The sequence below is a fragment of the Eulemur rufifrons genome, chromosome 10 (genome assembly GCF_041146395.1).
Source record: "Eulemur rufifrons isolate Redbay chromosome 10, OSU_ERuf_1, whole genome shotgun sequence".
NCBI classification, from domain to species: Eukaryota; Metazoa; Chordata; class Mammalia; order Primates; family Lemuridae; genus Eulemur; species Eulemur rufifrons.
The window spans coordinates 17,300,375-17,315,481 of record NC_090992.1 but is presented as its reverse complement, the minus strand read 5'-3'; the positions used below and the strand labels follow the sequence as shown (position 1 = coordinate 17,315,481).

The 15,107-nt window shown below is 40.2% G+C and overlaps 1 protein-coding gene across 2 annotated transcripts in view; it reads right to left on the bottom strand.

Moving 5' to 3' along the window:
• PANK3 (pantothenate kinase 3) overlaps nt 1-14,781 on the bottom strand; it is a 30,557-nt gene extending 15,776 nt beyond the window's left edge. For both annotated transcript variants that reach the window (XM_069483864.1, XM_069483865.1), the window contains exons 1-3: nt 14,274-14,781; nt 4,813-5,165; nt 547-800 (exon numbers count right to left, since the gene is read on the bottom strand). In XM_069483864.1, coding sequence (XP_069339965.1) covers nt 547-800; nt 4,813-5,165; nt 14,274-14,301 — 635 coding nt within the window. In that variant the 5' untranslated portion in view covers nt 14,302-14,781. The remainder of the gene's footprint in view (nt 1-546; nt 801-4,812; nt 5,166-14,273) is intronic.
• Between the last annotated feature and the right edge of the window lie 326 nt (nt 14,782-15,107).

The following is a 15,107-nucleotide window of genomic DNA, read 5'->3' as shown; positions in this document are numbered from 1 at the left end:
GGTGTGGTGGCGCCTGCAGTCCCAGCCTCTTGGGAGGCTGAGGCAGGAGGATTGCTTGAGCCCAGGAGTTTGCTGCAGTGAGCTATGTGACACCACTGCACTCTACCCGGGGCTACGGAGTGAGACTCTGTCTCAAAAAGCATAATATAGGGAAAGAAGAAAAATGCTTTGGAAAATTAAAAAACAAATTATAAACAGATACTATAGTTTTGAAAGCAATAGAACACTGTCGCTTCCAAATAAATGCTCTTCCGTTAAATTCTAGAAAAACTGTTGTTGGAATCTTTCTAGATAAAGAGATTCACTCTCACAATTATGGAAATTTTGATGCTAACTCATGCTGACCAATAATAAACATTTAGTAAGTTTAGTTTGAGTCTTTACATACACATCTTATAAAATATTATCTATGACATTTTAACACATATCTACATTTTTTGCTACTGCACAAATACGTGTTATTTTCCTTGGAAATTAACCTTAATATATTAATAACTTCTGTGTATAAAACAATGTGAATGCTGCAATAAGGCCAAAGGTTACTACCTTGTCCCAGTCACTCGTTTATAGTTGTCTTTGGAATGGACTGCTAAAATACTGACTCCCGAGCCAATATTCACTACCAGCAGTGGATAGGGATCGTCTAGGTTAAAAGGCATCTTTTGGCATCGCTCAGGTTCTGAGGCATTAGCAAAATAATAGCACTCTGCTTGTCCATTGAAACTGACAGAATCTATATACAGCAAGCCCTTTACAAGGCAGTCAAGTTCATCCAGTTTGTGCAGGTGGAGGTTTCCAATCTGTTAAAAAACATTTAAGAAAAAGGACAGCATTCAAAATACTTGACTCAACTGTACTATATAATTTTCATGTAAGTTACAAAATTTAAAAATCATCTATAATCCCCACATTTTTACTTGTTTTGTTTCATACCAAAATCTCTTAGAGATTTCATTTAGTTCACTGGTTCTCAGTGAGGGTGCTATCACCTCTAGGGGCATTTTAGCTTTCAAACAACGAGGAGGGAAGGATCAAAATGATATTTAGTGGGCAGGGATTTGAGATGCCAGACATCTGTAATGGGTGAGACAGTTCTGCAAACCAATTTTCCCATTTCTGTATTATATTTGAGTGTTCTGCCAGACATTTTTGTAGTGGCAATGGGAAAATTTGTTTATAATTATCTGAGCCTGGCCGGGCGCGGTGGCTCACGCCTGTAATCCTAGCACTCTGGGAGGCCAAGGCGGGTGGATCGCTCAAGGTCAGGAGTTCGAGACCAGCCTGAGCGAGACCCCGTCTCTACTAAAAATAGAAAGACATTATATGGACAACTAAAAATCTATATATAGAAAAAAATTAGGGCCGGGCGCGGTGGCTCACGCCTGTAATCCTAGCACTCTGGGAGGCCGAGGTGGGCGGATCGTTTGAGCTCAGGAGTTAAAGACCAGCCTGAGCAAGAGTGAGACCCCATCTCTACTAAAAATAGAAAGAAATTATATGCACAGCTAAAAATATATATAGAAAAAATTAGCCGGGCATGGTGGTGCATGCCTGTAGTCCCAGCTACTCGGGAGGCTGAGACAGGAGGATCGCTTGAGCTCAGGAGTTTGAGGTTGCTGTGAGCTAAGCTAACGTCACGGCACTCACTCTAGCCTGGGCAATAGAGTGAGACTCTGTCTCAAAAAAAAAAAAAAAAGAAAAGAAAAAAATTAGCCGGGCATAGTGGCGCATGCCTGTAGTCCCAGCTACTCGGGAGGCTGAGGCAGTAGGATCGCTTAAGCCGAGGAGTCTGAGGTTGCTGTGAGCTAAGCTGACGCCACGGCACTCACTCTAGCCTGGGCAACAAAGTGAGACTCTGTCTCAACAAAAAAAAAAAAAAAAAAAATTATCTGAGCCTATCTAAGAACAAAGTATCTTATCCACCTCTGTGTATAAACACAAAGTACTCTTCACATGGTTTTTTTTTAATTTTATTTTATTATTTTTTTTATTTTATTTTTTATTTATTTTATTTTATATATTTTTTTTTTTTTGAGACAGAGTGTCGCTTTGTTGCCCTGGCTAGAATGAGTGCCATGGCGTCAGCCTAGCTCACAGCAACCTCAAACTCCTGTGCTTAAGCAATCCTACTGCCTCAGCCTCCCGAGTAGCTGGGACTACAGAGGCATGCGCCACCATGCCCGGCTAATTTTTTCTATATAGATTTTTAATTGGCCGTATAATTTCTTTCTATTTTTTTTTTTTTTTTTTAGTAGAGACGGGGGTCTCGCTCTTGCTCAGGCTGGTCTTGAACTCCTGACCTCAAGCCATCCACCCGCCCCGGCCTCCCAGAGTGCTAGGATTACAGGCGTGAGCCACCGCGTCCGGCCATGGTTTTAATATATACTAAATTTGCTAGGAATTCAACCACCATACAACCCAGGGGAATACTGTGCTTTTTACTATTTAGAATTTTACCAAATGTTGTGTGGCATGAGCAGCAATGCCACTAGAGGTATCTGATTTTCCAATAAAATATACATCAATCTGGCATTTGTAGCTTTGGTATTCATGAATCTATGTATAGGTGTAAACATCTAACTATTTCATTATATCCTCTGAGTATGAGCATACCAGTAAATCAACCTACTGGTATGTAAACACCTTAATATCCTGCTTTTATATTATACTTTGCTTGTTTGAAATTACTAAATTCTTTTCAGGTTAGTAAAGGGTGTATTACAAAATATTTCTTATAAAGATCTCATTTTAGATATCACTTCCTCTAGGAAGCTCTTCAATTCTCTATGAGTTGTCAGGTACCACTCTGTGTTCCTATGGCACCTTTTTTTCATTGGAACAGTATTCATTATAATGCACGGTACTTATAATTTACTTATCTGTGTGATCTAGAATATCATACTCTTTGAGAGCTAAGTCAGTGTCTTAATCCCAGCTGTGTTCTTCCAGTGTTTAGCACAATACCTGACATGCACTAGATGCTCAAATATTTGTCTAATAAATGACTATCAACAAAAAGAATTTATAGAACTTCATCATTAGAAAATGTTACATATTTTAAAAAATTAGAAGCACATTTGGATACCAGTATCTTCAATGGCCAGGTGAAAGCTGGCTTTCAGGCAAGAAAATTAGCAGTCACATGTCCAAACTGGTCTCAAATTCATGAAATTTATGTTCAAATTACTCAAATTAAATACAAAGCAGCAGTATCCATCAAAACAAATAACATTCAAATAAAAAGTGCATCTTTAAACTACCCCAAATTATAAAGGGCTCACTTATGTGAATGATGTAAGTGATTACTTATATTCTATTAACAGAATTTTCTTAAATGACTTTCAGAATTTAAATATATATATTTTCAAGGAAAACAAATTTTAGTAGCCTCAAATACCAACTTTGAGTCTTTAATGGAAAAGACCAGAAGCTTGGCAAACCCCTAACAGCACATAATTGAAACCAATACTCACAGTCCTCTTTCCATATTCAAATCACCCCTTTTGAGACAGGAACATGGTAGGGTTGATGGTTTAAAACCAGAAAAAAAAAGGAATAACAGGGATTTTCATTCAGGTATCTAGTAACCAAAAGACACTGGCTTCCAAATTTGGAGTTTGGGAAGGAGATAGCCCTGGAAAAAACGACCATGTAAATAATATTCAACTGGGCCTGGTGACACATGCCTGTCGTCCCAGCTACTTGGGAGGCTGAGGTGGGAGGATCACTATCAAAGAGTTTGAATACAGCCTGGGCAGCATAATGAGACCTCATCTATCTCTCCCTCTCCCTTTCTATCTAATTAATTAATAGATAGATAGATAAATAAATAAGTAAAATGAGGCAAACATAGGACGATACTAGGGAAAATAATTCAAAGTCAATGCACACATGGCTTTATACACTGCTAACTTCACTGAAATCCCCCTTTTAGGCCACACATGGTGGCTCATGCCTGTAATCCTAGCACTCTGGGAGGCCCAGGCGGGAAGATCACCTAAGTCAGGAGACCAGCCTGAGCCAGAGTGAGATCTCCATCTCTACTAAAAATAGAAAGAAATTAGCCGGGCGTGGTGGTGCATGCCTGTAGTCCCAGCTACTCAGGAGGCTGAGGTGGGAGGATCGCTTGAGCCCAGGAGTTTGAGGTCGCCGTGAGCTAGGGTGACAACACGGTACTGTAGCCTGGGCAACAGAGCAAGACTGTGTCTCAAAAAAAACAAAACAGGCCGGGCGCGGTGGCTCACGTCTGTAATCCTAGCACTCTGGGAGGCCGAGGTGGGCGGATCGTTTGAGCTCAGGAGTTTGAGACCAGCCTGAGCAAGAGCGAGACCCCATCTCTACTAAAAATAGAAAGAAATTATATGGACAGCTAAAAATATATATAGAAAAATTAGCTGGGCATGGTGGCGCATGCCTGTAGTTCCAGCTACTTGGGAGGCTGAGACAGGAGGATCGCTTGAGTTCAGGAGTTTGAGGTTGCTGTGAGCTAGGCTGACGCCACGGCACTCACTCTAGCCTGGGCAACAGAGTGAGACCCTGTCTCAAAAAAAAAAAAAAAAAAAACAAAAAAACAAAAAAACACACCCTTTTATTGTAGTTTTGTAGCATAGTCCTAAACTTAGCAGGTTTTACCAAATATTATATGCAACATGCCCAAATCTGGGCAATTTTTAGTCATCCCATAAAGATGTTTAAAATACCCCAATATCTGCAGAGACATCCTAACAACATGTTAGATGGAAACCTATCCTCATATTTAAAAACTTGAACAGAATGGGTGTCAATTTTTGGTTTTGAGTAACAGATACGTACTGTGCGAAAATCTTTTTCAAACTTGTAAGCACCACCTCCTGTAGCACATAGCACCGTTTGTAATGTTGAGAAGTTTTTATCTCTTCCCATTTGGATAAAAGTAGGTAGGTCCTGGGTTGGAAATCTGATAAAGTGCAAGTTCCCTCTTCGGCCAAAAAGTGTTAAATCCTTAAGTTCAAGGTGTACATCCCGAATGCCAGTGGATCCATATGCTACATTAGAAGTCAAATATTTCCGAATACTTTTTAAGCTCTCAACTTCTTCTTGTTCTTCCTCTGCTGTGATATCAATAGGCTCAAAATACGAGAGCTTTACTAGAGTTCCCCCAATGTCCATGCCAAACCATGGGAAAGCTGTGAATTAAAAACATATATTTATCGATTTTAGAAATGCAAATTAGGAACTAGATAATTATCCATAAATTTCATTTACCCTAAATAATGCATTCAGTCAATAATACTTATCGGGCAAGACACATTTTCTATGTGCAACTCACCTTTTCCCCTTCAAAGTTTTATTTGTATATTTTCTAAAAATGGGTAAGATAGGATGCTTAGAGATGGCCAGGCCCTTAATTCCTCGTCTAGTAGGCACTCCTTTTCATTTATTAAATACTTATCATGTGCCCCAAGGAACGGGAAACATTTGGACCAACTTTGCTTCAATAAATAGGTACCATCACCTAGGGCTTGAAAATCTCTTATTTTTATTATTTATTTATTTATTTATTTATTTTTTGGAGACAGAGTCTCACTCTGTTGCCCAGGCTAGAGTGCTGTGGCCGTCAGCCTAGCTCACAGCAACCTCAAACTCCTGGGCTCAGGCAATCCTTCTGCCTCAGCCTCCCAAGTAGCTGGGATTACAGGCATGTGCCACCATGCCTGGCTAATTTTTTCTGTATATATTTTTAGTTGTCCATATAATTTCTTTCTATTTTTAGTAGAGACGGGGTCTCACTCTTGCTCAGGCTGGTCTCGAACTCCTGAGCTCGAGCGATCCTCCCACCTCGGCCTCCCAGAGTGCTAGGATTACAGGCGTGAGCCACCGCGCCCAGCCTTGAAAAATCTTTTGTTCCTATAAAGACTTTAATATAATAAAATTGGCCTATAATCACTTCAAGTAACCTAAGGGAAAAGTTCCTCCTTAAAAAGAAATCTTTTTCTTTGCTTATTAAGTATATTAAATTTTCTTTGGTATATCTGGCTAATAAAATTAGCTGTTAATAATGTTGAAAGTAAGTCTACTCAGGGACAAGCACATTCTAGCAGGCAGTGTCTTTTGGGTTTGGAAATTGGCACTCTCCCACTAAACTGGGCTATATGACTTTGGAAAACCCATTAACTTCTCTGGATCTTAGTTTCCCCAATTCCCTTCAATAAATACTTACTGAGTACCTTCTCTACACCAGGGAATAGTAATGTGGGTGAAGATAATAAAATAATTGCCCTGAAGGAGGTGTCAATCTAGTAGGGAAATTTAAATACATAAGAATGAGATAAGCAAAATAAAATTATATACAAAGTATAGATTAACAGAAAGAATGCTAAAACCCTATGTCGGTGTTTGACCGTAGGGAATACTAAAAACAAAAATCGCCTACCCAAAGGCAAAGAGGCGTAAGTCAATATAGTTGGGAACTAAGAAAAAGAGTAACGCTGAGGAAATTAAGGGCCTTGCACACTAGGATAAGAGATTAGGCCTGAAGTGGTTGGGCAATGGGGCACCACTGATTTTCTCAGCAGAAGAGTGGCACAGTCTACTCAAATTAGAAAGCTTACTTAGTGGCAGTGTGCAGAATGCACAAGAGCTGCTTAAGATATGTCTGTAAAGTAAGGGTAAGGTACCCTAAATCTAGTAGAAGATCAAAATCACCTAGGTATCATTTTAAAAAATACAGATTTCTGTATCTTTAAAATATAGGAAATTCCTATATTGTCCAGTACCTCACCTCAGAGATACTGGACAATGATCTTTAAGAGTAAGATCTGGGACTCTATTAAAAAATTATATACTGTATAGATCCAGAAGATTCTACTATAGCCAGATCTAAATGGAATTTGAGAAATCACTGGCTTTGTTCACTTGATTCCTTTGTGTTATGACACTCAATTCTATAATACAATGTGATTTCCTTACATTCATTGGCCATAATCTTTACACAGTTACAAGATAGTGCTTTACCATTGTTCCCAAGGCTGGGGGGAAAAAAAATCGGTATGGTAACAATATAAATTACAAAATTCTAACTTTTTAAATTCAAGTCCAACTAATTCAGTTTCCATAGAACTACAGCTAACATTTACTGAGGGCTCACTATCTGCCAGAAATGTGTTAATCATATGTGCCAGAAATATGGTAATCATGTATTGGCTCATTTTATCCTTAATGCTCCTATAGTAGGGGTTTTCCTTTTGTGTGTACCACTTCACAATGAGTAAATGAGGCAGAGAGATTAGAAATTTGCCTAAGGCCAAAATGTTAGTAAGTGACAGGGACAGGATTCCATTCTAGAAAGTCTATTTCTATTCTCTGGGATCTTAATCATTATGATAGATAATACTGAAGATACATGGATTATAAACTGCCTGGCAACAAAACATATATGACAGTTTTTATGTAAAATTTAAGGAAAATTCTCTCTAAAATCCTACTTTATTTTGTAAGTATTCATATTTTACTTGATTCGTGTGTACCATCAGAAAACCAGGGACATAGTATTCAATGAGAAAGGATTCTAGACATTTCTTCATTTTAGAATTTACACATTTACTAAAATTACATGATTTTAAATATGAGGAAGGAATAATTCTCATTATCTTCTTTTGGAGAAATAGTTCATTTATTTTTCTATTTGAAACCCAAATTGCCATTCTTAAAAAAAGAAACAGTTTTTTAAAAAGTAAAATGACTTTGGACCATAATTTGGGAAACTAAGGCCAACAAGACCCCAAACAAGCACTATGTGTTTACGTCACCTTTAGGCTGGTATAAATAACCAAGAAGCAACAGAAGCAGAAGAAACTGACTAAATTTTCTCAATTTTGTTGGGTGGTTTGCAACAGAGACCATCTTTAAACAAGCATACACTCTTCTAATGAACGGTAGGCCACTTACAGAAACCATACAATAATATACCCCTATGTAAAAAGATTGTGGTATCAGTAAGTTTTGCTTTCCATTTATTCATGAATCTACAATTTTCGCTTTAAGAATTTCATGCAAAAAGTTATAGATCGCCTCCTTGCCTGTGCCACCCCCTCCCCCCAAATCCCCTTCATAGAAGCAAGCAGCAATACTACGAACAGTTACACAGGAAACTTACACCAAGTGTTTGCTTGCATAAACACAAAGAAAACAGGAACAGATTTACTGATCCCATAACTAAAAAGATGCCTTCAGAAATGCCTCGGTCTGCTGAAAAGACATGTAATTAGGACACTTTTCAGTGGACATTAGATAAAACAAAGGAATCCTTCTGATGTTATATAACCAAAGTGAATTCTCCTATGCTTAATTCTACATTTCCTGGGGAAGGGTGGAAATCGCTATTGCCACATTAAGTACATTCTGGGATAGGAAAATTTGTACAAGGTGAGATTTATTAAACTAAAAACCTTTATCTTCCAAAATTCAAAATACATTAGGAAAAAACATAACCTGCAAGTTTTCTTTCAGTGCCTAGTGTCAAACAAACATAGCTGTCAAAATATACATACAAATATAAAAATGTTATTTGGGGAGCAAACTACAAAGCTAAAGCATTACCAGGTTCAAAGTTCATGCCACTTTTATTTCAGCCAGAAGCAACTCCTCCCAAGGTTTCTAAATATTTGAATACAGCCATTCTTTGACTCACATGAAGTGTTTAATACTTACACAAAACCATGAATTAAGTTTCAAAGGAACCTTACTGGCTAGAAAAACATTTCAAGTTTATAGATAAAATATTGGGGAATAAGAAATCATTTACTTTTCTAAAGCTATGAAGGAGTACCAAAGTTTCTGACTCCAAAGGTATACCAACAGCCAATTCCAAAATACATACTCTGGCCACTTTGTAACGCATGTAGTGAAGTGTTAAAGACACATGTATAAAAGGTGATAAAAAAATATATATAGGCTGAATGTCCGTAATTCAAAAATCCAGAATCCCAAAACCAAATGCTCTAAAATCTGAAACTATTTTAGAGTTGACATGAGGCTCAAAGAAAATGCTCATCGGAACATTATGAATTTCAGATTGGGATGCTGAACAGTTAAGTATAATGCAAATATCCCAAAAATATCTGAATCTGAAACACTTCGGGTCCCAAGCATTTCAGATAAGGGATACTCAACCTGTATTTACATACACACATTCTGGAGCCAGCAGTAGAAAGGCTCATTTATATGTGGCAGTCCATCCTCCACTGCCAGAAATCCTGTTTTTAAAGTCTGAAGTACATGAAAGTGTTAATTTTACTGAGTCGTACAGAAAGAAAATCACTGTTTCGGTATAAGGTATAATTGTCACTAAAATGATGAAGAAAAACAAAAACCTTCCACAGCTTCTTTAAAAGGCTTTTAAGGCAAGCTACTTGCATGAAACCATCAAACAGTTAAAAAAAAAAATCCTAAACAAAACTATACATTATCAGAGCATATTAAATCTCTCATTTATGTTTTTTAAATTATATCAAATGCTGAGCACCTATAGTCCCAGTTACTCTGGAGACTATGGTGGGATTGCTTGAGCTCAGGAGTTCCAAGCTAGCCTGGGCAACATGGTGAGACTCCCGTCTCTTGAAAAATAAATAATAAATAAAATAAAAACTTAAGGACAACCACAGGCCCACCTAACAGTTCCATGAGGTGGGGAAAAATACCACAGTTTCCTAAGAAATCAAGCAAGTATCTATACCTACAGCTTTGTTGTTTCTGGCAAGGGATAATTAAAAAGTAGGTCACCAGTGCATCACCAACCTACTTACTGCACACAACCTACACATTTCTTATTACTTTTTTTGAGAATAAACACTCACTGCCAAGGTGAAAAGGAAAAAAACCAAAATATACATTTAAAGAGAGAAACACATTCCATAAATATAAATAAGCACTCTGATGATGGCAAATATACAGTACCAGACTGTGAGAATTCCTACAATCTCTCATGATCTGTTCATTCAGTCTTCAAAAAATTAATAGCTTATTCCCTGGCTCAACTGGTGTTATGAGAGTTGACATTAGCTCCCCACATGTAGTAAAATTATCCCAAACTACCACAAGGATAGAGTGCTATCAAGAATTATCTTCCTTGGCCAAGCCAGGTGGCTCACGCCTGTAATCTTAGCACTCTGGGGAGGCTGTGGCCGGAGGATTGCTTGAGGTCGGGAGTTCAAGACCAGCCTGACCAAGAGTGAGACACCCGCCCCCGTCACTAAAAATAGAAAAAATTAGCCAAGCAACTAAAATTAGAAACAAAAAAAAAAATTAGCCAGGCATGGTGGCAAGGCACCCAAGGCGGGAGGCTGAGGCAGGAGGATCACTTGAGCCCATGAGTTTGAGGTTGTTGTGAGCTAGGCTGACACCATGACACTCTAGCCCAGTCAACAGAGTGAGACTCTCAAAGAAAAAAAAAAATTATCTTCCTTACCAGATAGATTATGTATGCAAAAGGAGAAATCTGCATGTCCAGTCACCTTTTCAAATGATCAAACAGCAGAAGATATATAGCCGTAAGAACAGAATGTTAATTTCTAACAAGGTGTGTTAAGCATGGTGTTTTATTAATACTAAGTGTTGGTAAGGAAGTGGTGGTGAAGTACTAAAGAGCTATTTCACGCTACTGGTTCCACACAGATTTCAGCCCAAAGGGATCCTATCCCATATGAAGATATAATTGTTCTTTAGGCAAAATGCTGAAAATATTCAAAACATTGTATGTTATTTTTAGGAACAAAATTATAAAATGGGCACATACACTGGTAAATTTCAGATAGGTGTCAAGTTCTTGGGTAAGAAGTTTTACTCTTTTCGATAATCATTACAAACAAACATGGTGGTGTTCTGAAGTAGACAGCATTATGATTCCTTAGGAAGAGTGCTGGGTAAATATTTTTCTCTTTAATAAATTAGTTATGTCTAAGGGGAGCTATTCCATCCAAATATACCTTAATTATCTACTGAACTGTTAATAATTCTTATGTAGTAACTAAATTTACAAGCAGGCCAAATTATACCGATGCAAATTACACATACATGGTATACAATTTTCTCCAGTCTTAACAAAAACTTCAAGTACCTTATTTAGGTTAGAAAAGCACAGACTCAAAACTCCTATCACATCACATTTAAATATATAGGTATGTCATCTTTTACTATCAATTTGTTAATCCAGTTTCATGCCAAACAGGTAGGCAAACCACAAGCTGAAAAACCTATACCTTAAGAAATCATGTCAGTTAAAGTATGGAGGAACACAAGACTGATTTTCTCCTTCCCCTGGGGTTGAATTAACACATAATTTCAAATGTGATTCTTCTAGCAATACAGTTTAGAGCATAAAACCAATTCCTTTTACAATCTTCTGGTTATATGCATTTGGTTTGTAACCTGGTAATATTGCTGATGTATCTAAAAGCCATGTTTTCTAATATTTAGGTGAATAATGTAAGAAAATGTGTGAAGCCAAGGTTACTTGTTCATCAGTATGATATGTAGCTGCTTCTAGTACTGCTGTAAGAGTTAAATGATGCAATGCATAGAAAAGACAGTGCCTTACATATATTAAGAGGTCAATAAATGTTATAATTATTCCAAAAAAATCTTATAAGAGAAAACATCTTTCACTAAACTGAATTGTTTAAAAATTGAATAATTATGGTATTAGAAGTGCCCATGAAAAACAAAACAAAAAATTTAGAATACCACTTTCCAGTTACAAATATTTCCAGGGCAGTTCATGGTTGAAATACCTTCTTTTACCACACACACACACAAAACTGAGATGCTCTTTATTTTTTACGATAATGAATATAAGTAGGCAATAAAGTCATCTTTTACATACAAGAAACTGGAAATGTTATTTTAGGCTTCCAAATCATATTAGCTGGCTTTTTGGCATGGCTATTTTAAGATTAACAGTCTCACAAAGTACCACAATGTAGTAATAATCAACTTACTTAAAAAAAAAAAAAAGGTAGGGCTGGGCGAGGTGGCTCACGCCTATAATCCTAGCCTCAAGCACTCTGGGAGGCCCAAGGCGAGGTGGGAGAATCGCTTGAGCCCAAGAGTTCAAGACCTGCCTGAGCAAGGAGACCCATCTCTACTAAAAGTAGAAAAATTTAGCCAGGTGTGGTGGTGTGCGCCTGTAGTCCCAGCTACTCGGGAGGCTGAAGCAGGAAGATCGCTTGAGCCCAGGAGTTTGAGGTTGCTGTGAGCCAGGCTGATGCCACAGCACTCTAGCTCAGGCAACAGAACAAGACTCTTGTCTCAGGAAAAAAAAAAAGAAAAAAAAAATGCAGGTGGTATTCATACCTGATTAGGATAATAGTTTGCTCAAATCTACATAATCAAGTCACTATAACAAAAAGAAAATAAACACCATTATTAAGAGTCAGAATGAGTTTGTCATAAACTCTTTCACCAAATGGAAATTCTTTTTTTTTTTTTTTTTTGAGACAGAGTCTCGCTGTGTTGCCCAGGCTAGAGTGAGTGCCGTGGCGTCAGCCTAGCTCACAGCAACCTCAAACTCCTGGGCTCAAGCAATCCTCCTGCCTCAGCCTCCCGAGTAGCTGGGACTACAGGCATGCGCCACCATGCCCAGCTAATTTTTTCTATATATATATTTTAGTTGTCCAGATCATTTCTTTCTGTTTTTAGTAGAGACGGGGTCTCGCTCTTGCTCAGGCTGGTCTCGAACTCCTGACCTCGAGCCCGATCCACCCGCCTTGGCCTCCCAGAGTGCTAGGATTACAGGCGTGAGCCACCACGCCCGGCTCAAATGGAAATTCTAAGATAGCAAATGTATGCATTGAGGGAAGATGTCAAGTGTTCTACATTACCAAACCTGTTCAAGACGCACTAGTTTAAGCAAAGGTAAACTAAGTTAGAAATATTTTTACGTTACTTTGTCATTTAAGCCTTTACATCAGGGTTTTGTAGAGTCTTTTAACAACCATCACAAGAACACTTCATTTATCACAAGAAATCACCATGAACAAATTTTTTTAACCAGCCAATAAAACTACCAGATAAAAAAAGGTTTCTCAACATATTTAGACTATGCCCTTGGAGCACAGGAGAAAGAACACTGGACTAAGTCAGCCCACCTGGGGCTCTGAACCTCATTAACACACAGCTGGTTTGGTGTAGCCTTGGAAAAGTTACTCTGGGCCTCGGTAAGTTCAATTTCCTCATCTGCAAAATTAAGACCATGTTACCTCACATTTAACTAACAATTAGCAGCTTTCAGAGTACTTTGGCTTGCTGCCTTTCTGGTGAGGTTTTCAAGAAATCTGATGGGCTGGCAGTCAGTGCTCTGTTTCATAGCTGAAGATTTCTTACAACATGAAACACTATAAAAACTGCAAAATATCAACACAACTCTAGGACATGAGCATGAATCTCCACATTTCTAGTTGTTCCGAGAGATTATACTTAATGGATGACAATCACAATGGCTGAGTGATTAAATAAACCAATGACAGGAATAAAAGGTTTTTAAAACGCTAAAAAAAAAAAAAAAAAAGGCAACAAATGAAAGTTGACCTGCTATTTTAAAGCATGGTAAGAACGTCTTTTTAAGAAAAAGTACATGCATATACAGTCACAGAAAAATCTCTACAGGTATTCACCATAATATTAATAGTGGTTGGCTCTGGTGCTGGGAATACAGATGATTTTATTTTCTTTTTGTTTATATTTTCTAAAACAAACACGAACTAGTTGATATTCTAAACAAAAACAAACCAAGGCAATTATCCATACACAGGTTACATGCACGTGCGTTTAAAAGCTCCAATTGTACCAACACTGACAACTCCCAGGAACCCACTGGGATTTCAAGGACGTAGGCAGAAGCCCGGAAATCAGTAAAAACGGGTGAGAACTACCCCCCGCGCAATCAGACAGCCAGGACCACCTCTTTTCAACCTGACTTCAAAGGAAGCTGGGAGAGGGAGCTGGCAGCTCTAGTCTTGTTTGGCAAAATCCAAATCAAAAATTTCCTCTTGCACCTCCCATATCTCCAGGAGGAAGTGGGAGGAAAGGACCAGGGGGCGGCCGGCGCTCACCAAGCATGTATAGGGGGATGGGGAGGACAGGCGCCTCGAATCAGGTGCTGAAATGGTCCCTCCGCCCCCATCCCCGGCCAGGCGCCGGCGAGGAGCCACGGACTCGGAACCAAGCCGCTCCGCCAAGAGGCTTCCACACGCGGCCCAAGGCTGCCCTCACAACCCGGCGGGCCCGAACCCTCATCTTACAGGGTTTTTTGGCATCCTTGATCTTCATGGCGTCAGCTGAAGGGCGAGAGGCAGCCTCGAGTCCGGAGCACGGAGAGCAGTGGCGGCGACTCCGGAGGTGTTAGGGCCGCGCGGTGAGGCCCGGCCGGTTCCTCCCCCTCAGGCCGGGCGGGGCGGGCCTAGGGCGGGGCGGCGGCGCCCGGGGCAATGCCCGGCCCAGGGGGTGGCCCCTCACCCCTGCGAGGGGCGGCCGGGACCGAGCGAGCTGGGGAAGGCCGCGGGCCTCGCCGCTCCGGGGCCCCCCGCAGCCGCTCCAAACAAAAGGCCCCGGTCCCCCGAGCCGCCGCCGCCGCACTGAGAAACAGCCCGCCCAGGCCGAACGCCCCCGTGACGCCAGCCCCCCCTCACTCCGGTCTCCGCCAGGCTGCTGGGGATTGTAGTTCTTCGGGCCCTGAGGCTCCGCTCTCCGGCAGCAGCTGGGCAGAGGGACTACAAAGCCCAGGATACATCGCGGCCCCTCCTCCGCGGCCCCTGCGTAGCCCGAGATCGCCTCAGAGTGGTCCCAGCGAGAGGAGGGCGGGGCCTAAGTCACGCCAGCGAGGAGGCGGCCAATGGTGGCCGAGGTGGGCGGGCTGGGGAAGTCTCGGGCTCTCGCCTGGCGGGGCGGCGGAAAGATAAGAAAGGGAAGTGAGCTTTTGGCGGCCACTGTCATGGCTGTTGTGCCAATTGCATCCCTCCACTTGAGGCAGAGGCTGTTCATGCCATGGAAAGGGCTAAATTCAGGACCCTAGAGCCGCTCTTTAGGTAGGCCATCGAGCACATCTGTGAATTAAAGTCATTCGCAAAGGATTCCTT